Here is a 20,732-nt window from a genome sequence, read left to right on the forward strand (position 1 = left end):
GTGTTTTCTTTGGTCTGTCTCTCAATCCTTTGAAGATACCTAAAGATAATTCTTTTGAATTCCTTATCAGAGAGTTCCAATGCTGCTTCTTCCTCAGGGGTGTGTTCTGAGTCTGCATCCTTCTCCCTGTTTCTACCACTTTTTCTTGCTTCTTTGTGTGGACTCTGATGGTCTGTTGTCTCCAAGACGTCATGGTGTTGTTGTATTTAGATCTTTTTTAACTGTTTATGAAGAGCAGGCAAGGGAGATTCAGGCTCTTCTTGGTGGTTTTTTATTGTTGGCCCATTGGTGGAGATGGAGGTGGTGGCACTCGCTCAGTAAGTGAAGTTTCAGGAAGTATGGGTGTAGTTGTGTCTTATGGGGACTATTGCTGTCTCCTACTCAGTTAGACAAAAATTACAATTGAATAACTGTCAAAAGACTAAAAGCACATGGACAAAAAATGGACCATGTAATCACACAGGAACAGTAACCAAAAAGAGAAAAAAAAGGGAAAAATAAGAAGAAAAATACAAGAAAATCTGCATTTCCTCAGCAGTGCCAGTGGGTGGGTTTGAATTGCCAACCTTTCAGTTTTGCACCACCCACGCACTTCCACCTCATAATGTAGAAGAATTTAATCCAGATTGATCATAGTACTTAAATATATTGTAGCCAAAAAAAGCTCACCCAGTCCTTAAGATGAGATTAAAAGGATTTATTTAGAAAAAAAAAAAAAAAGAAGAAGAAGACCAAAAGAGTACATTGAAATACAGGGAGACACCTTCTCACATATATGAGAACTGATGATTCCAACTAAAGAACTTTCTTCCAGAGACTGAAGAAATCACAATATAGTCATTTGATTGGTTAATTGAAGTCACAAAGAGGCTATACTAAGAAGGGAAATGGGCTTCTATTGGATAATTGGGTATAGAAACTTATGGTGATTGATTTCAGTAACTAATTAAATAAATTTTCAATCATAGTTACATATACTTCAGTTGGGATCACAAAACATCACTGGTTGATGTTTAAACAGCTTTACCCAGAAGTCTTAGGAATTTGGATAATCATTTTTGTACCAGGATATTATTTCCTGGAAGCAGCTTATTAAAACAAAAGCTCTTCAAAGTGTTTCTGAAAGTTTAGATAAGATCGGCTCCAAGATCCTTTCTAAAAAATTCTCTTTATTACTTCCTTGTCATAAAGAAATATTTCTGTGGCTTAATTTACACAAAGACACAGCTGTGTCAAGATTCCTTTTTTTATAGTGTATTTCTTTCACATCCTGGATTGGCTACTGTTCTGGTTACCTCTGTGCTGCTCTGACAGGAATATACCAGAAATGTGATGGCTTAACAAAGAGGAGTTTATTTTCTTACAGTTTGGGAGGCTAGAAGTCTGAGTTCAAAGTGCCAGGCTCTAGAGGCTGTGTAGCCTCTAGACCTTGGGCTTCAGCTCTGTCTCTTGCTCCTGGACCACTGAAGCTAGAGGCATCTCTTCACTTAGGCAGCTACTGGCTGCTGAGGCTAACAAGCCCTAGGTCGACGAATAAAATGGCATAGTCTCAGTTTTACCAAACCACACAGCAGGCCATTGATTCAAGTCCATTGAAAGTCCCAGGATCGGCAGAGCATGGCAGACTTCTGAACAATGACTCACCTACATGCAGGGTTCAAGCATGCCATAAGCTAGACACTGTTCCCCAAGGTTTCTCCTTATATACAGGAAGCAGACCACATCCCTAAGGCAGCTCCTCAGCTGCTCCCAGGAGATTACACCATGGAGCTGTTTACCAGTCTCATCATGGGGAATACTATATCCAGCTGCCCAGCCACTCAACCAGGCCCAGCCAAGTTGACACAGACTTAACCACCACAATTCCACCCCTTGTCAACTTGGCACCTGTACAGATCTTCAGTGGGTGGCATCTGTACAGATCTCCTTCACTAGGTGACTCCAGTCCCTTAGTTCCTAAGTGGCAACCTTACCCCCTTGGCCTGGTGGGCTCCATTCCTCTCCCTTTTGGGCATGGCACCTCTGGCTCTTCACTTTTGGGCAATGACTATGACTCCCTCCACTGGCTCACATGAATAAGCAGCCCCACACTCCAGAACCAAGTTGGTGAAGGTCTGGCTCTTTGAAACCTAGGGGGTTATGGTGGTTCTACCCCCAAAGACCACGGTCCTACTCTTGAGGCTGAGGCAGCTCTGCTTCCCATTTCCTTGGTCTCTCTGCTTCTGCCAATTAATGCCAAAGGCAACCCACTCTGCCAGAAATTTTCCTGTCACCAAAGCAATCAGCTTTCTTGCTCTGTGGGCCAGCCAACCTACTACTCCATTTCATGCCAGTCTTTTCTACCTATTAATGCCCAAAGGCAACCCCCTCCTCCAGGAAGCTGCCTGCATAATGGCATCCAGCTTTCTCCTCTGTGAGCTGGTAAGGCTGTTGCTGTCTCATGCTGGTCTCTCTGCTCTGCTCCTGCCATTTCTCATGCTGGTCTCTTGGCTCTGCTCCTGTCATCTCTCATGCCATATGCCAGGGTCTCTCTGCCAGGGTCTCGGGTCAAGGACAAATTCCACTCCAGTTTCTACATATTAGGTATCTGAGCAGCACTCCACTCTCGGTACCATATTCTGTTCTGGTTACCTAGTGTCACTCTGACAAGAATATACCACAAATGGGATTGCTTGAACAAACAGGCATTTATTTTCTTACAGTTCAGGAGGCTAGAAGTCCAAGTTCAAAGTGCCAGCCTCTATGGGCTGTGTAAAAGCCCCTAGTCCTTGGGTTGCAGCTCTGCCTCTTGCTCTCAGCCCACTGAAGCTAGAGGTATCTTTTCACTCAGGCAGCTACTGGCTACTGAGGCTAAAAAGCCCAAGGCTGACAAATAAAATGGCACAGTCCTTATGTTACCAAACCACCAGGCAGGCCATTGATTCAAGTCCATTGAAAAATCTCAGGATTGGCAGAGCATGGCAGGCTGGTGACCAACAACTCGCCTACATGCAGGGTTCAAGCATGCCATAATCTACAGTCCATTCTCCAAGGCTTCTCCTTATATACAGGAGGTAGACCACATCCCTAAGGCAGCTACTCAGCTGCTCACAGTAGATTCTACCATGGAGTTGATTACCAGTCTTATCACGGGGAATACTACATCCTGCTGCCCAGCCACTCAACCAGGCCCAGCCAAGTTGACACACAGACTTAACAACCACAAAAAAACAAACCAAATGCACTGCCATTGAGTCAGATCCGACTTATAGTGACCCCTCCTTCAGTTTCATATGCGATCCCACCACAGCTACTAAGAAAAAAGACTCTCTGTAATTCTCGCAATCAAAATGGCTAACTGACAGGAACTTCTGAAAACTCTGAATCAACTCTGTTGAATGCAGGTAAGCAAACTTGAAGTTCCAGGCAGGCAGGCAGGCAGGTAAAAAGACTAGTTAATTCAGCAAGAACTGAATTTAATCCAATCATTAGTTTTGGTCAAAAAGCTTTATGAAGTTTTCCTTTTGTTGTTGTTGTTATGTGCCGTTGAGTCGTCTCCGACTCATAGGGACCCCTCCTTGGGTTTCTGAGGCAGTATCACTATGGAAATAGCTTGCTCAACCTTCCTTTTGAGGACTGGCTGGTGGATTTGAACCACCAACCTTCTGTTTAGCAGTCAAGTGCCTTAGACACTATGCCACCAGAGTTCCTTTACCAATATGAAAAGCAAATAATTCCCCATGATAAGACTGGTAATCAACTCCATGGTAGAATCTACTGTGAGCAGCTGAGTAGCTGCCTTAGGGATGTGGTCTACTTTGAGAAGAGAACATAAGAGAACACCTATATTATCTCAAGATGAATTAGACATTCTTTACAAAAATATTCATCACAAATATTGCTGCCTAACAAACCAGCCCAAAATTCAGTGACTTAAAGCAACTGCTACTTATCGTTGATCATGATTCTGCAGGTCAGCAATTTAGGCTGAATTTAGTTGGGCAATTCTTCTGGTCTTGGTTTTAAAGGCTTCAAGGCTTTTAAAGAAGAGAGTGGCAAGATTAGAGCTGGACTCTAGGAGGAGGAATGTGGTTGGTCTCCACATGTGAAGAGGCTCAGGGTCTGGCCCATCTTAGTTTAAAAAGCCTGGATTCCTAATTCTGTGTAAGATTTCCTTGTGCAAACTGCTATATGTTGAGTAGCTGTCCCTCTGAAGCTACATACTCTCCAAGGGTTACTGGGTCTTGTACAGCATAAGCTTCTAGTATTTATTTTTCAGGAAAGCCCCTCTCTGACTGCATGGCCTGCTAGAAGGTAGCATTGTGGTGTTCTTAGTGTCTGGAATACACGTACATGCAACTGGGAAGTGACCCTAGATTCTCTCCCAGGAATAGCCCCTCCCTCTTCTTTCTTTGGAGACTCCTATTGTTCTCTCCAGAGCTCTGGTAGCATAGTACCTAAGGCACTTGACTGCTAACCAGAAGGCTGGTGGTTCAAAGTCACCAGCCACTCCTCAGAAGAAGGTTGGGCAATCTACTTCTGTAGTGATACTGTCTCAGCAACCCAAGGAGGGGTCGCTATGAGTTGGGTCCGACTCGACAACACATAACAACAACAACAATTGTTCTCTCCAGCCCCCTACTTACTCTCCATGGCAGGGCTGAGTTCTGCCTTTCTGAACACTAACAATACCTCACTAAGCTTTTTAGAGGTACTTCTTGGTCTTATTTCCTACCTTGGCTCTGAATGCTTTGTGGTTAGCTTTATGGTCATCTCTGTCCTACTCAGGGCCTGGCATGGAGTTAAATACTTTCTGAGTACATTCTGTCATCCAAAAATGTGTATCACCTATCAACTGTTCTCTAGATACTGGAATTCTGTGACCTATGGAGTGCCAGTTACCTAAGGATCCTCTTCATTACCCTCCAACATATACACCTGCCAGATTCCAAGGTTATAGGAAACAAAATAAGGATAGGGACCAGGGTAAGTGCAAGGGGTTTCCAATAGCTCACCTGTGGCCACAGAAGCAGGGCTGCTTGGCCAGGCCTGGCTTCTGGTCTAGCAGGCAAGTCAATGTCTGTCCTAATTTCTCAGTTTCCACATGTCTAACATGAAGTTGGCCTTTATGTGGGAAAAGCATGGAGCTTTGGTGTCTGACACACCTAGCTTCTAAGTGAAGGAAGCTTGGAAAGTGAGTCCATGTGGTGGAAAAAGCTGCACAGTGTTAAAGCCAGGTCCCTGGTTTCCATCCCCAACTTACTAATGATTTAAACCTCCCAGAGGTTGAGTTTTGCCCCTATAAACTTAGAAATCTACCCTCTGATTAGTTGAGGGATAATGCAGGTTGAGCTTGGTATCTAGGGCTTGGTGCAGGGTAAGCAGAAATGAGTGTGGGTGATGGTGGTGTTTGGAAATACTGACTACATATACAGGTGCCCTTGAGCTTGAGGGGGCAGTTGTTAAGGATGGGGTGATCATGGGCTGTAAAGCAGAGTTTTCAGAGTTGCTCCTGTTAGCGATATATATGGGGATGTACATTTCCATACAAAGGTTACTTGGTAACCCAGGACAGGGGTTATAGGAATAGTCAAATGACAACAGGTGTCATGAGTGTCTTTACCTCCAGAACCCCCTCCCCCCCAGCTGCTGGCTGGGGCTGGGCCTGTCCTGCCATTCCAAGCCCTGAAGTTTCCATGCAGCCCACAGGTGGGCCTGGTTGTTTGGCTCTGGCAGTTCTGGGCTCTTGGTCTGTGCTTTGCCTGCTTGGGTGGTGAATCTGGGAGGACATACTGTCAACCCCTTTGCAGTGCGCCGCTCCAAGGCAGCTGATGAGGAGAGGAGTCGCCAAGCAAAGGACGCCCGTGATGAGTGCCGGCGTCACTCGCTCCGTGCCATCCAGAAAGGCACCGTTGCTGGCCTCAGCTCCATGTTCCAGGAGCTCGGCCAGAGCCACCAGCAGGAGGCAAGACTTTTCCACCATCTCTCAGGACCTGGCCCACTGCTGCCCCTTACAGTGCCACTCAGGTAGGTAAGAGCTCTGTGAGCATGTGGATGGTGGAAAGGCTTTGGGCTGGGGTTGGGGGTGAGCAGATAAGAGTGGAGTGGTAAGGGCACAGGAGTTCCAACCTTGGCTCTGCCCCTGATTTGCTGTGTAACTTGGGGCTAGTCATTTCTCTTTTGTGGGCCTCAGTTTCCCAGTCAGTGTAATGGGGATGGGAGGTGGAAGAGGAGTGGTGTGGGTCTAAAATTTCTAATAACCCTGGAGTTCTGGGACTCTTAATCTTTTTGGAGTCAAAGCTTTCTAATCTGAAGGAAACTGTACACCTTACCTTCTCCTCCCACCTCCTGCAAAGTTCATTTGTAAATTTCCCAAAATATTTGTATACAATGTCAGGTCCTTAGAGGTCTACAGACCCTCAGATTGATATCTTGTAATATAAGACTTCAGATGGATTAAATATGGTCCACAACCTCCAAAGGGAAGCTACTTGTTCATTGTAATCACAGGTCATACTGGTTCTCAACAGATTTGCAGATTAGCTGGAAATTGAGTGTAGGATGGTCCTGACATACATTTGCCTTCCCAGAGAGGCTAAGCAAGGACACTGTAGTGGCCATCCATAAGGGATGGACCACTAAAAGAGGGAAGTCACTTGGAGCCTCTCAACTTTCTGCTTGTTTTGTCTCCCTCTGACCTACTCATAATTGCTGGTGATGAAGGCCCAGGGTTGCTGGTGAGCACTTCTGGCTCCCTAACCACAGCTACTCTGAGTTTTACTTCAACTGGGATTTGGGATTATTCATAACCCCTTCTCCCTCCTTGCAGTCTAGGGAGAGCTGAGTGTGTCTTTTTTTCATGTAATTAGAAAAACATAAAGCATAAATAGGTACACAGAGAAAGGTCTGACTCCCTCCCTTGTCCTCTATCTTCTCAGTTCCCTCTCCCATAGGTAACCACTGTGCTTGGTTCCTTTCGTTTTGTGGTGAAAATATATCCAACAAAACATATATTGTCTTAACAATTTCTACATGCACAGTTCAGTGTACATTGATTATGTTCTTTAAATTGTGCACTCATTTTGCTATCCTTTTCTAAATCATTCTACCACTGTTAACATTACCTCAATGCCCCTTAAGCAAAAACTCCTCTTTTCCCCTTACCTTCAATGCTCAAAACAAAAACCAAACTCACCTCTATTGAGTTGATTCTGACTCATAGGACTCCCATTGGGTTTCTGAGGTGGTAAATCTTTATGGAAGTAGATTGCCTCAACTTCCTTCCACAGAGCAGCTTGTGGGTTTATCCGCCAACCTTCCAGGTAGCAGTCAAATGCCTTAGGCACTGTTCCACCAGAGCTCCTTACTTTCTAATGCTGACAACCACTAATTTAGGTGTCAATATATTTGTTTATTTCATGTGAGACTGTACAGTATTTGTCCTTTGCAACTGAATTATTTTGTTTAGCATGGTGTTTTCAAGGTTCATCCATCCTCAAGACTTCATTTCTCTCTCTGTCAGAGTAGTATTCTGTTGTGTGTATTCATCACATCTTGTTTATCCTCCAGTTCCTTTTTGCAATTATGAACATGAAAAGTCTTATTTCTCCTTAATTTAATTTTTATTTTTGCATAAAAATTTTCACATTATATACAGGGTTCTGAAGTTTGATTTTTTTTTTTCTCATTTAGCAGTATTTTGGCAGTCTTTTTGCCAATTCTTAGTTTATTTATTTATTTATTTATATAGCTGCATGGTTTTCCACTGCTACAATTTATTTAACTAAATATCTATTAATAGACATTGGTCTTGTTTCACATCTTTTGGCACCAACCATGTCCTTAATGAATAACCTTGAACAATTCATTTATTTTATACACATGCAATATTATCTATATGATAGATCCCCAACAGTACCATTGCTGAACCAAAGGCTGTGTGTATTTGCAATATTGATGGTTATAATCACTTTACTCTCTGTAAGTGTGGTACCCATTACCACTCTCATCCTTCAGCCTTGCAAAGGGTGTGTTATCAGACTTTTGTTTTGAATGAGAAATCTGTGAAACTTTTAATGTTTGTATCTAATTGTGTGAGATTAAGCATTTTCTGTATTTTTAAGGGTCATTGGTAGTTCCTTATCTGTTCTATCCCATCTTCTTAACATTTTTTTTTAAGATAATTTTTGCATTCTTGTTCTTTTTCTTACTAATTTTTAGGAGTTCCTTCAATATCATGGAAGAGGGTCCTTTGTGATAAAGTTTCTCTGTCATTTGTCTTTCACTTTGGTAATGGAGTTTTCTGTCATGCAGAAATGCTTGAATTTTATGAAGTCCAATTTCCTTGTGCATTTACTGGATTTGGGGATATAAGCAGAAAGTTCTTGCCCTCTTCTGTGCTTTTTACAAAGAACCCTATAACTGGTCTCTGAGACCCAAATTGCTCATGGCATCCATGCAGCCTTACTCTGGGCTGGCTGCAGTAGGTATCAATAAAGAGACTGGACCTCCAGTGAACCACCCAGGAGAACCAGGGATATGCCAACAGATCAGCAGACCCAAGCAATGGCGGAGCTATCTCCTATGACTGATTCAGGGAATAGGTGCCTGTGTTTGCACTGCTCTCAGCTCTGTACCCTGACCCTGGTCAGAAAACTCCTGCCTGGATGTGCAGAGGGTTGGAGGTGCACTGCTGATGGAAGGGCTTCTGGAGTAAGCTTCTGGCCCTGATGCTTCTCAGAGTACCTCAACTAAGTATGTATATTCTGGTGAATCAGATTCTCTGCTTAGACACAGAGAGGCAAGAGTGAATGAGTTTCCTTTGCTGTTATTGATAGCCTTCTCTTGCCTTTTAAGGAGTGTGAGTCCTAGAAATGAGAGGATTTTTTTTGCTCCCTGAGGATAGTTACTTGTTAGGGAATGCAAGCATGAAAAAGGTGGGCTAGTTCTGTGTTGTTCTCCTGATAAAGATAAAAGATGTCAGTGGTTGCTTAGAATGGGGATTCCCAAAAGGAAATCAGCAGAGAACAAGGTCTAGGGAGGAACAATGTGGAAGAAGGGTTTAGAGAACAAATTCCATTGAGGAAAAGCTTTTAAGGTAACCTCAGCTTCTATCCTTCTTACAACATCTTTTCTAAGATTAACATTTTTTACTCTTTTTATGTGTGTGTAAGTGGATTCAATTGATATCAAGTGAAAATAAGCCAAATGGACTTATTCTGGGGCTTGTAAAGAGGCACTGAACTTAGGGTCAAAATGTTGTTGCAGGGCAAATACAGACTCCAGAGGGAATAGCTGATATATATTTTGTAAAAACAATGACAAGAGTGGTGAATTGTAAATACCATTGCCTATTAAGTGGATGCTGTTGTTGTTAGCTGTTGTCTAGTCAGCACCACACTCATGGCAAACCTATGCACAGCTGGATCAGACCATTGTGATCCATAGGGGTTTCACTGGTTAATTTTTAGAAGTAGATACCCAGGTTTGTCTTCCTAGTTCACCTTAGTCTAGAAGCTCCACTGAAGCCTGTTCAGCATCATAGCAACACATAAGCCTCTAGTGACAGATGGTGGTGGCTGTGCATGAGATGCATTGGCTATCACTTAACTACACCTGCCCCACCATTAAGTGGATAGCAATTACAAAATAAGGGTTTACCAGGTTCCCATTATTTAGCTGGAAAGTAGTGAAAAGGCTGTTGTTGTTCCAAGTGGGTCCAGGACTTTCCTGCTTCTCCGATTCTGCATTTTCATATCATAAATTAATGTGATACAGTCATACTCTTTACTACTTTAAAAAATAGTTGTTAGATGCCTATTATAAATTACTGCTGTTGAGCTCTTACAGTGTTTCATTTTAGTGTAGCTGAGATATAACATGGTCTTTTATGGCATGGCCCAGTCTCAGTGTGTATTCAAGAACCACAGTTTAGACATGAACACAATTAAAATCATTATGAGAAAACAAAACAAAACAAAAAAACATGCAGGGAAAAAACCAAAAAAGACAAAAACCAGATTCACTCAAGAGAAAGCATTAAAAAACCCACCTAATTCAATACCCATAAATTCTTCAAGTGCTCCTATTCATCTCAATCTCAGTATTTTCCAACCCTCCCTGGAATCATCTGTCAAAAGTCAACAGATAGAGTTCTTCCTTCCTTACTTTCTCCTCTCCTGTCCCTGTTCTTTCCATTTCTTCAGTGATAAATCTCATCAATTTCCAATGCATATCTAGGCTCTCCACTTTATCTCTGTTCACTATTCTGCTTCTGTTCACAATAGTTAGTTGGTAAGGATAGACTTTCCCTTAGAGGCAGGGAGGTGAAGGCATAGAGGGGGAAGTAGGAGGGTGGGGGAGTTGAGGAACACTCACATATTAATACTTTTGTTCTTGTTATATTAGAATTTCTCTTCAAACATGCATGCTGATTTTTATGCCCTGGCCACTGTAGAAGGAAATATCACTTTCCTCCTCTCCTATCCTCTCTTTCATTCCCACCTATGGGGCTTTTTCCAAAACAAGTGATAACAGTTTTCTTCTGGGGAAAATAATAGCTGGTACATTATAAGGGAGCTCTGGTGGCACAGAGGTTAAAATATTAGGCTGCTAATCAGAAGGTCAGTGGTTAGAATCCACCAGCTGCTCCATGGGAGAAAGATGAGGCAGTCTGCTTCCATAAAGAATTACAGCCTTGGAAACCCTTTTGGGCAGTTCTACTCTGTCCTATAGGGTCACTATGAATCAATATTGACTTGATGGGAGTGGGTTTGGTTTTGGTTTTGGGTATGTTATAATCTGCAAAATGCCTTTAAGTGCCTGATCTCATTTAATCCTCTCTGCAGGGAATCATAAAGATCCAGCTCAAAGTGACCCTCCTTCCCTTCTTTTTTTCTCCCCAGCAGGGCCTGGGAACGCCCCCGGTGTCCTGTCTCCAGAGCAGTTATAGTCCGATGGTTTAAGGAGGAGCAGCTGCCTCGTGGAGCCGGCTTTGAGAGGAACACTGCATCTATTGCCCCGTGGTTCCATGGTTGGACTGCTTTCTGGGCTCTGGGGAATATTGTTGTTGTTAGGTGCTGTTGATATGGCTCCTACTCGTACCGACCCTATGAATAACAGAATGAAACACTGCCTGGTCCTGCACCAGCCTCACAATACTAGCTACACCTGAGCCCATCATTGCAGCCCCTATGTCAATTCATCTTGTTGAGGCCCTCCCCTTTTTCATTGACTCTCCATTTTACCAAACATGATACCCTTCTTCAGGGAATGGTCCTTTCTAACAATATGACCAAAGTAGGTCAAATAAAGTCTGGCCAATCTTGCTTCCAGTGCATTCTCACTGCACTTCTTCCAGGTCAGATTTGTTAGTTCATGAAACTTTCAGATTTCTTTGCCAACACCACAACTCAAAAGCATCAACACTTCCTCAGTCTTCCTTATTCATTATCCAACTCTCACATGCATATGAGGCGATTGAATATACCGTGTCTCGGGTTAAGCACACTTTAGTCTTCAAAGAGACTCTTCATCACTTGAAAGACATCTTTTGCAGCAGATTTGCCCAGTGCAATACGTTGTCTGATGTCTTGGCTGCTGCTTCCATTTATGTTGATTGTGGAACCAAGTAATATAAAATCCTTGACAAGTTCAATCTTTTCTCCATTTATCGTGATGCTGCTTATTGGACCAGTTGTGAGGATTTTCATTTTCTTTATGTTGAGATGTAATGCATATCACATACTCTAGTCTTTAATCTTAACTCAGTAAGTGCTTTACGTCCTCTTCACTTTCAGCAAGCAAAGCTGTAACATCTGCATATCACAGATGGTTAATGAGTCTTTCTCCAATCCTGAAGGCAAGCTCTTCTTCATATAGTCCAGCTTCTCAGATTATTTGCTCAGCATAGAGATCTGGTAGCATAGTGGCTCAGGCACTTGACTGCTAACCAGAAGGCTGGTGGTTCAAACCCACCAGCCACTCCTTGGAAGGAAGATGGGGCAATCTACTTCCATAGTGATAATGCCTAGGAAACCCAAGGAGGGGTCGCTATGAGTTGGGGCCGACTCGATGGCACACAACAACAACAACAAGAGATTGAATAAGTATGATGAAAGGATACAACACTGACACACTCACTCCCTTCCTTATTTTAAACCATGCGGTATCCCCTTGTTCTGTTTGAGTGACAGCCTCTTTGTCTATGTATAGGTTCATCATGAGCACACTTAAGTGTTCTAGAATTCCCATTCTTTTCAATAATGTCCATAATTTGTTATGATCCACACAATCAAATGCTTCTGCATAGTCAATAAAACATAGGTAAACATCTTTCTGGTATTCTTTGCTTTCAGCTAAGATCCATCTAACATCAGCAATGATATCTCTCATTCCAAGTCCTCTTCTGAATATTCTGGAATATGGTTCCATGTTATTGCCTTTCTCTGAGGTAGGGGAAGAGGTCCTGAGGGATTGTGATAATTGGAGAAGTAGATCTACTTTTGAAAATCAGCCATAGTAACCCCAGAGGAGCATAGTTCTACTGTCACACAGATATCAAAAAACAAACAAACAAACTCACTGCTGTCGAGTTGGATCTGACTCATAGCGACCACTCCTTGGGTTTCCAATGTGGTATCACTATGGAAGTAGATTGCCCAACCTTCCTTTCGAGGAGTGGCTGGTGGGTTTTTACCTCCAGCCATCTGGCTAGCAGTCAAATGCCTTAGGCACTACACTACCAGAGAGACACAGATAGGTCAACATTAGTCAAAACTGACTTGAGAGCAATTGGTTAGAGAACATTAGACTCTGTGCTTCCTTTGCTCTGCTTCACCATCCCATGCAGGCTGATGAGTCTCCCAGATCCCAGCCACAGCCTGATACATGGTAGGTTCTGAATCAATTCTTGTGATTCATTGACAGAATGGTTGAATAAAGGGGTTAGAGTCATTCAAGTGTAGACCAAGGTTGCTAAGAAGCTACTCAGAAGTCATCTATCTGGTCCAGTACCTCCATTTTATAGATGTGAACTGAAGCTCCATAAAGGGAAGATGTTTTCACAAGGCTACTAGAGACTTCCACAGTTGAGATTAAAAATGTATCACTAGGCTCATGCCTCCAGTGCAATTATCTCAACAAACAGAGACCTCAAACAGGGTTATGAAACCAAAACCCTCTGTATCAGTTAGGTGTTGCTGCATAACACATCACCCCCCAACTCAGATGCTTAAAAAAAGTAATGATTTATTACTTTTTCACAAATTTATGTATCAGCAGAGCAGTGCCTATTGTCTGGGTCAGGCTCAGATGAAGATGGCTGGGCCTGCTCATGTGTCTCCAGATTGCTGACAGGTCAGCTGAGGGCTGATTTCTCCGGGTGGCCTTATCTGACACATCTCCACTCAGTTCCATACAGTGTCTCATCCTGTAGTAAACTGTACTGACTCTTACTGTCAAGTGTTTTCTGGATAAGCTGCATCATCTGGATGAGCTTGGCCTTGCTCCCTAGGTTTTCCTTCCTTCACCAGTTTTGAGCTCAAGTGTGTTAAGGGACTCCTCTGATTGTAGTTTATCTCTCCTCCCATGATTAGCATCCATCTGACCTTCATCTGCCTCTGTTTCTTTTCTGCTGGTCTCCTGGGGCCTTGACCAGGCTCTGATTTGGCCTGTCCTTCCTCTTCACTTGCCCTAGTGTTGTGAGCTGCCTACCCTGCTTTCTGAAAGCTTCTGTGTGCTTTCAGTCCCACCCACAGGGTGCAATGTGTCCCAAGTCATGGCAGATACTAGAGTCACTGGGATCTTGAGGGCCAGAAGGTGACTGGGCAGAAGGAGGCCCTCACGGATGAGCTCTGAGAATGGTTGTGGCTCTAGAAAAGGCATGCAGAGTCAACAACAAGGCCATCTAAACTTTCATCACCACCTCCAGGAGCCCAAAGAGCTTGTTAAATGAAGTGTATGCAATAGCTATACTCTACCGATGGAATAACTGACACACAATATTGTTACATCAGGTACCATTTGGTCCGGGCTACAGGAGTTTCCTAGTTAGTCTGTCTCTTTCACTCCAGCCCTTCTCCAGTTCATCCTTCAGACAGCATGCCAGAAATCTTTTTTTTTTTTTTTTAAATTGTGATTTGGGTGAAAATTTACAGAGCAAATTCAATTTCCATACAGCAGTTCACATATACTTTGTCTCATGACATTGACCACAATTTACCACAATGCAACATCTCCCTTTATACTTCCTCCCAATAGTTACCTCTTCCCTGTGTCTATCCCTCCATGCACTCTTGCCCCCTGAGCTGTCTTGCTATGCATAAACAGCCCTTCTTTCTCCCATGATTGTTCTCTCCAAGGAGTGTATCTACCTAAGGTAAATGTTCAACTCATAAGCCTGTCTATTGTTTGGCTGGAAGCCACAGACATGGGTTCAATTCCAGACCTGAAGGGCAGCTAGGGACCATAGTCTCAGTGGTTCAACCAGGCTCTATTGGACCAGCAAACCTGATCCCCATTTTTTTCTACAAATGATTTTAAGTTTTGTTCCACATTATTCTCCCTCTCTATCCAGGATCTCCTACATAGATCCCCTTCCAAGTAGTTGACAGTAGTAGCCTGGCACCATATAGTTCTTCTGGTTTCATAGTTGTATAGGCTGCAGATCAGATGGTGTACCAGTTGCTGGGACTAATTGTTTCCATGAATTTTTGGTTTTCTTCATTCTTCTTTGCTCTGGATGAGGAGAGACCCATTGTTGCGTCTAGATGGCAGCTTGCAAGCTTTTAAGATCTCAGTCACTACTCACCAAAGTAGGAGGTGGAACAATGTTTTGTATAGTATGTTATGCCAATTGAGCTCGATGTCCCCTGCAACTATGGTCCCGAGCCCACAGGTTCAACTACTCAGTCCCTCTGGGTAGCTGGCTGTGATCAAGCAGTGACTAAATCCTTGCTCCTTGTCAGGTCTACTATACACCTGGGAATTCAGATCATACACATAAACTTATAGGACCATTGTCTGCCAACCCTAAACATGTTCTTGGGTACATTCCCCACTTCATAGACATACTTAATAATTCAGCCTGTCCACCCATCTATCTACCCATATACTCATGTTTGCCTTCACTGACAATGCTGTACTATATGTGCAAAAGGGTTCATCTTTGTTGTCTGTACCTCCTGCATACTTCTCTATGTCTTTCTCTTCCTCAATGCCACTATATTGATCACTCACATTTGGTACATTACCCTTCTCTTCACTCAAATCAATACTTATCTCAATCTATCTAATAGTGTTCCCTCCCCTCACCTCCCACCCCTGGTAACCAACAAAGAAAATGTCCTTGATAGATAAACTTTTCCTTGACTTTTACAATAATGAACTAATACAATATCTGTCCTTTTGTGATTGACTTATTTCACTTGTGTAATATCCTCAAGTTCATCCATGTCATGTGGTGTTTTGCAGATTCTACATTATTCTTTAGCATTGCATAGTATTCCATTGTGTGTATGTACCATAGTTTGGTTATCCATTCCTCAGTTGAAGGACACCTAGGTTGTTTCCATCTTTTGGCTATTGTAAATAGTGCTGCGATGAACATGGATGTGCATATGTCTGTTCTTGTCTTGGCTCTCACTTCTTTAGGATATATACCTAGTAATGGAATAGCTGGGTCAAATGGTATTTCTAGTTCCAACTTTTGAAGAATTCGCCATACTGCTTTCCATCGTAGTTGTACCATTTTACAGTCCCACCAGCAGTGTATGAGAGTCCCAATCTCTCCACATCCACCAGAGATCTTTTAAATATAAATTAATCCAATCTCTTCCCTTCTCAAGAACCACCCCCCCCCACACACACACACTTCTCTTTATATTTTCAGTGAACTTCAGACTCTAGGTGATGGGTCTTGCCTCATTCAAGCCTCATGGGCGGTCTCTCCTTGCAAACCTTGCTCCTAGCTCTGGCCTTCTTTCTGTTCCTTAAACAAACCATTCTCTTTTCAACATTAGGGCTTTTGCACTTGCTATTGCATTTGCTTAGAATCCTCATTCATCAGCTCTTTACACATTTGGCACATTCTCATTATTCATCTCAAGTGTTATCTCCTGAGAGAAGTCTTTCCTAAATCCCTTATCTGGGGCAGCCTTTCCTGACTTCTTTCAGTTCATTCATTTCTTTTAGAGCACTACTCATTGTGCATTTATCTTGTTTACTTATTTGCTCACTGTTTTCTCTCCTACCTGAATGTAAGCCTGTGAGGGTAAAGACCTTGTCTAGTTGTCCCAGTTCTGGGATAGAAAGTACCTATGAGAGGAATGAAAAAAGGTGGGAATGAAGAATCAGAGTTTGAGTTAGGGCTCAGGCTTCCCACTTCCAAAGAACAGCTTGCACCTCTCTGACCTGGGCTCTGGTAGGTGTGTGAGTTCCTTCATGGCCTGCTGAGTGAGGTTAAGCTGGGAGCAATCAGAAAACCCAGATCCACACATAAGCCAGTTGTGCTGTGCTCAAGGAGGCCAGGGCCCTATAACTGTATTCAGTTCTAAACCCCTGCCTCTCATCTGCCTAGGAGTCAAGTGCAGAAACACATCTAAGTCAAACTTAACCATCTTCCTCTGTTGCCACTGTTGCTGGGCTCTCAAGCTCAATCAGTGATATCGTCTTTGTGCCAGGCAGGGCACTCTTGATTCTTCCACAATGACACAGGATTCTAAAGTCTCAGTGGTTTACTCCTGTTAGTTACTCACCCATAATATGAGCCTGTAGGAGGTTGATTGCAGACTTTATCTTGGGCATCAGCCTGAAGGATCTGACTCTATTGGGAACTTTGATGCTCTCGTAGCAGAACACTTCAGTTTACTAGTGCTGCTATAACAGAAATACCATAAGTAAGTGACTTTAAAGAACATAAAAGTATTTTCTCACAGTCAGGAGGCCATTGTTGTTGTTGTTATTGTTAGGTGTTGTCAAGTCAGCTCCGACTCACAGTGACCCAATATACAACAAAACAAAATACGGCATGGTTGTGCACCATCCTCAAAATCCTACCTATACACGTGCCCATCTTTGCAGCCACTGTGCCAATCCATCTTGTTGAGGGTCTTCCCCTTTTGTGTGGCCCCTCCCCTTTACCAAACATGATATCCTTCTCCTTCAGGGGGCTAGAACTCCAAATTCAGCATGTAGCTCTAGGGGAAGGGCCTTCTTTGTCTCCTTTAGCTTTTAGGAGCCCTAACTTTCTTCAGTTCCCTCACAATATTCATGTGACATCTATATTCCCCTGTTGGTGCTTGCTTGCCTCTGAGTCTGTGCTGCTTTTTATGTTACTCAGTGGTGAATAGGTTTAGGACACAATCTACTCTGAGATGGGCTCATTAACATAACAAAGAAAAGCCTTATTTCCAGATTGGATTATATCCACTTGTAAAGGGGTTAGGATTCCAACAAATATTTTGGGGTAATACAATTTGATCCATAACATGGAGGGAAAAAGGAGACATCGTGAACCATATTTTGGCTCTACAAGCTTCTGTCTAGAGATGATATGGCCATTTTTGCTCATATTCCATTAGCCTGAGTCAACCTGGTACCCATGGTGCAGTGGAGAGTTTTGAATGATAATATAGTCAGTGAGTCGTAGCCACCACCCTTTCTCTTTTTAAGTGAGATGTATCATTGTTGTTTAAATACTTTTCTTTCCCTAGGCTTCCCTCATTCAATGGTGGATGGAACTGTCCAAGGGGCAAGGAGACCGCATCTTCTGACCTCCTCTAACCCCACAAGAGGAAGACAGAACCACCATTAGTAGCCCAAGGCCTATCCCTGTGAGGCCAGACATGCCGTCTCCCTCCAACCCTTTCACCAACCCTGACATCAACCCTTCCTCCAGCAGCACCCACCACCTCTCTGCTGGATTTGATATTTCACTGCAGTGGCCACACAGAACTCACAGATTATGGGGTTTGTTAGGGAAGCAACAGACTACAATTCAAGTTCAGGAGCACGCTCAGTCTCTTTCAGACCACCATCTCTCATCTGACAGTCTCTCTCAGTCTCTCACCCAGCAGTGCATGCCTCTCGGTGTCACTCTCTCTCTCTCAATGGTGCATGTCTCTTGAAGTCTCTCTCAGCAGTGTGTGTGTATCTCACGTCTCTCTCTCAGCAATGTATGTCTCTTTCATCTCTCAGCTGGCAGTGAGAGAATTCTTCTGCCTCTAGGAGGGCTCCTGTTGAGCCTGACAGAGTAAACAACCCCAACATCAGAATTCTATACACCTGAAAGAGAGTGAACTTCTCAGAAGATTGCTTCCAGACGCTCCTAACAGAAATACCCCAGGTGGATAACTTTAACAATCAGGAGCTACTCAATTGCTCATGGCAAATTCCACTATGGAGTTTACAAAGACTTATGGCTGGAAAAGCCACACTATGTAATTTACTATACCATGGAACTAAACACACACACACACAAATCAAACCATTCACTGCCATTGAGTCGTTTCTGACTCATAGTAACCTCTCCTTGGGTTTCCAAGGTGGTATTACTATGTAAGTAGATTGCCCAGTCTTCCTTCTGAGGAGTGGCTGGTGGATTTGAACTTCTAACCTTCTGGTTAGTAGCCAAATGCCTTAGGCACTCTGCCACCAGAACTCCATAGGGAGTGGAGTGGCTCTTTATAGTCCAGAGAAAAGACAGTGCTCATAGTAACTGAGCTAAGTATCCTTGGAGTGAGTTCCCATGATTCTCTGCCTCTCTACTCTGTTCTATAACTGGGGGCCTGCAACCTCTGATGGAGCTCTCATTTGAACTGCCCCATTCCTTTTCATTCCTATGTTATCATAACCATGGAAGTGTGGGCCTAGTACTTCAGGCTCCTGAGTAGTGCAACTCATTAGATTTTGGAATCTGGGTTGCGTCGGGGCCATAGTTACTGGGCACCACTTGCAGTAGCGGATTGAGAAAGCTCAATGAAGGTGCTTAAATCTATCGTTAGCTTTATTTCCTACTTTGATGGAAGAAAAATTGTAACTTTTATATTACTGCAGAACAAGAAGGACTATGATTTAAGTCTCACAATTTATGGAACTGATTTCATATTTGCTTGACAGTGGTAACATAGCACATCCAGGAAAGTTGCTAAAACACAAACAGGAGTCAGTAATCTGTGGAAAATTGTCAATAATCTGTGATAGAGTGAAAGAAAAACGCTCACATATGGAGGGTGACCCACTATGTTTGCTTGGAAAGCACAGTGTCACATTCTTATGTTATATTCTTTTCTTAGCTTCAGTGGGAAAATATTCTGTCTTTAATTAAGTGATGGTGATCATTAGTAGTTAATTTTATAGACTGCCCTTGCTTGGAAAAATAAAAATTACCACCCCTATGTGGGCCCCCAAGATTTTTTTGTGTAACTTTACTCATTCTCAACATCCTCAAATCTGAAACTACTGATTTGGTCCAACTTCTCTCCCAGGTAAGGATTCCCTGATGGCATTCCTGGTAGGAGTCCCCAACACTAGTCCTTACAGGGATGGAAACTCCCTGGCTCACTGGCAGTCTGCACCCTTCTAATTATTAGAGAGTCTTTTTGGTGCACCTAGGTGGAGGCTCAGGTCTGGACTGAGTTTCTGTGGACGTCTTAGCTGGGCAACTCTCATTTTCCTGGGCCAGGTACCTACAATAAGAAAGGTACAAGAGAGCAAGTAACACAGCAAGTAACACCTGAAGTCTGGTTTTAGAGCTGGTGCACTCTTACTTCTGCTTTATGCCTTTGGACACAACATGTTACAGAGTTGAGGTGTGGGGAAATATAAAATATTCTGTTTTGTCCCTTTTGTGGGAGAAACTGCACAGCTCAAAATTGTGGAGACAGAGAGTTCCATATTTGAGCCTATCATGCTGTCCCAATATAAATATTTTCTTTCCTGGGTAAACCATTCTCAATTAATTTTGCTGCATTTTTTAAAAGCATTTTATTGAAGGACAATTTATATACAGTGAAATACACAAAAATAAAGTGACATGGGTCAATGCATTTTTTTTTTTTTTTAAGTGTTCCCTCCCCTCCCTTCCCACTCCTGGCAACCAACAAAGAAAGTTTCCCTCCATATATAAACCTTTCCTTGACCCTCCACAACAATGAACTCATACCATATTTCTCCTTCTGTGATTGACTTATTTCACTCAGCATAATGTCCTCCAAGTTCATCCATATTATGTGGTGTTTTGCAAACTCTACATTATGCTTTAGTGCTGCATAGCATTTCATTATGTGTATGTACCATAGTTTGGTCATCCACTCTGCCACTGATGGCATGTAGGTTGTTTCCATCTTTTTGCTATTGTAAATAGTGCTGTGATGAACACAAGTGTGCATGTATCTGTTCCTGTCCTGGCTCTCACTTCTCTAGGGTATGTACCTAGTAATGGGATTGCTAAGTCAAATGGTATTTCCAGTTCCAGATTTTACTTTTTTATGTGATTTGGGCGAAGATTTATAGATCAAATTCATTTTCCATACAGCAGTTCACATATATTTTTCTCATGTCATTGACCACAGTTTACCACAATGCAGCAGCTCCCCTCCTACTTCCTCCCCATAGTTACCTCTTCCCAGTGTCCATCCCTCCATACACTCCTGCCCCCTGAGCTGTCTCCCTGTGCATAAGAAGCCCTTTTTCTCCCATGATTGTTCTCTCCAAGGAGTGTATCTACTTGAGGTAAATGTTCAACTCATATGCCT

At 42.9% G+C, this 20,732-nt stretch overlaps 1 protein-coding gene across 1 annotated transcript in view; it reads left to right on the plus strand.

Moving 5' to 3' along the window:
* The window catches only part of SH2D4B (SH2 domain containing 4B), a 358,103-nt gene that overhangs the window by 251,267 nt on the left and 86,104 nt on the right, over positions 1-20,732 (plus strand). Inside the window, exons 6-7 of the mRNA XM_042781741.1 lie at positions 5,790-6,006; positions 10,884-11,011. Of these exons, the coding sequence (XP_042637675.1) occupies positions 5,790-6,006; positions 10,884-11,011 (345 nt within the window). The remainder of the gene's footprint in view (positions 1-5,789; positions 6,007-10,883; positions 11,012-20,732) is intronic.

The sequence above is a fragment of the Orycteropus afer genome, unplaced genomic scaffold (assembly GCF_000298275.1).
Source record: "Orycteropus afer afer isolate SDZICR_OR568_19922 unplaced genomic scaffold, OryAfe1.0 scaffold00163, whole genome shotgun sequence".
Lineage (NCBI taxonomy): Eukaryota > Metazoa > Chordata > Mammalia > Tubulidentata > Orycteropodidae > Orycteropus > Orycteropus afer.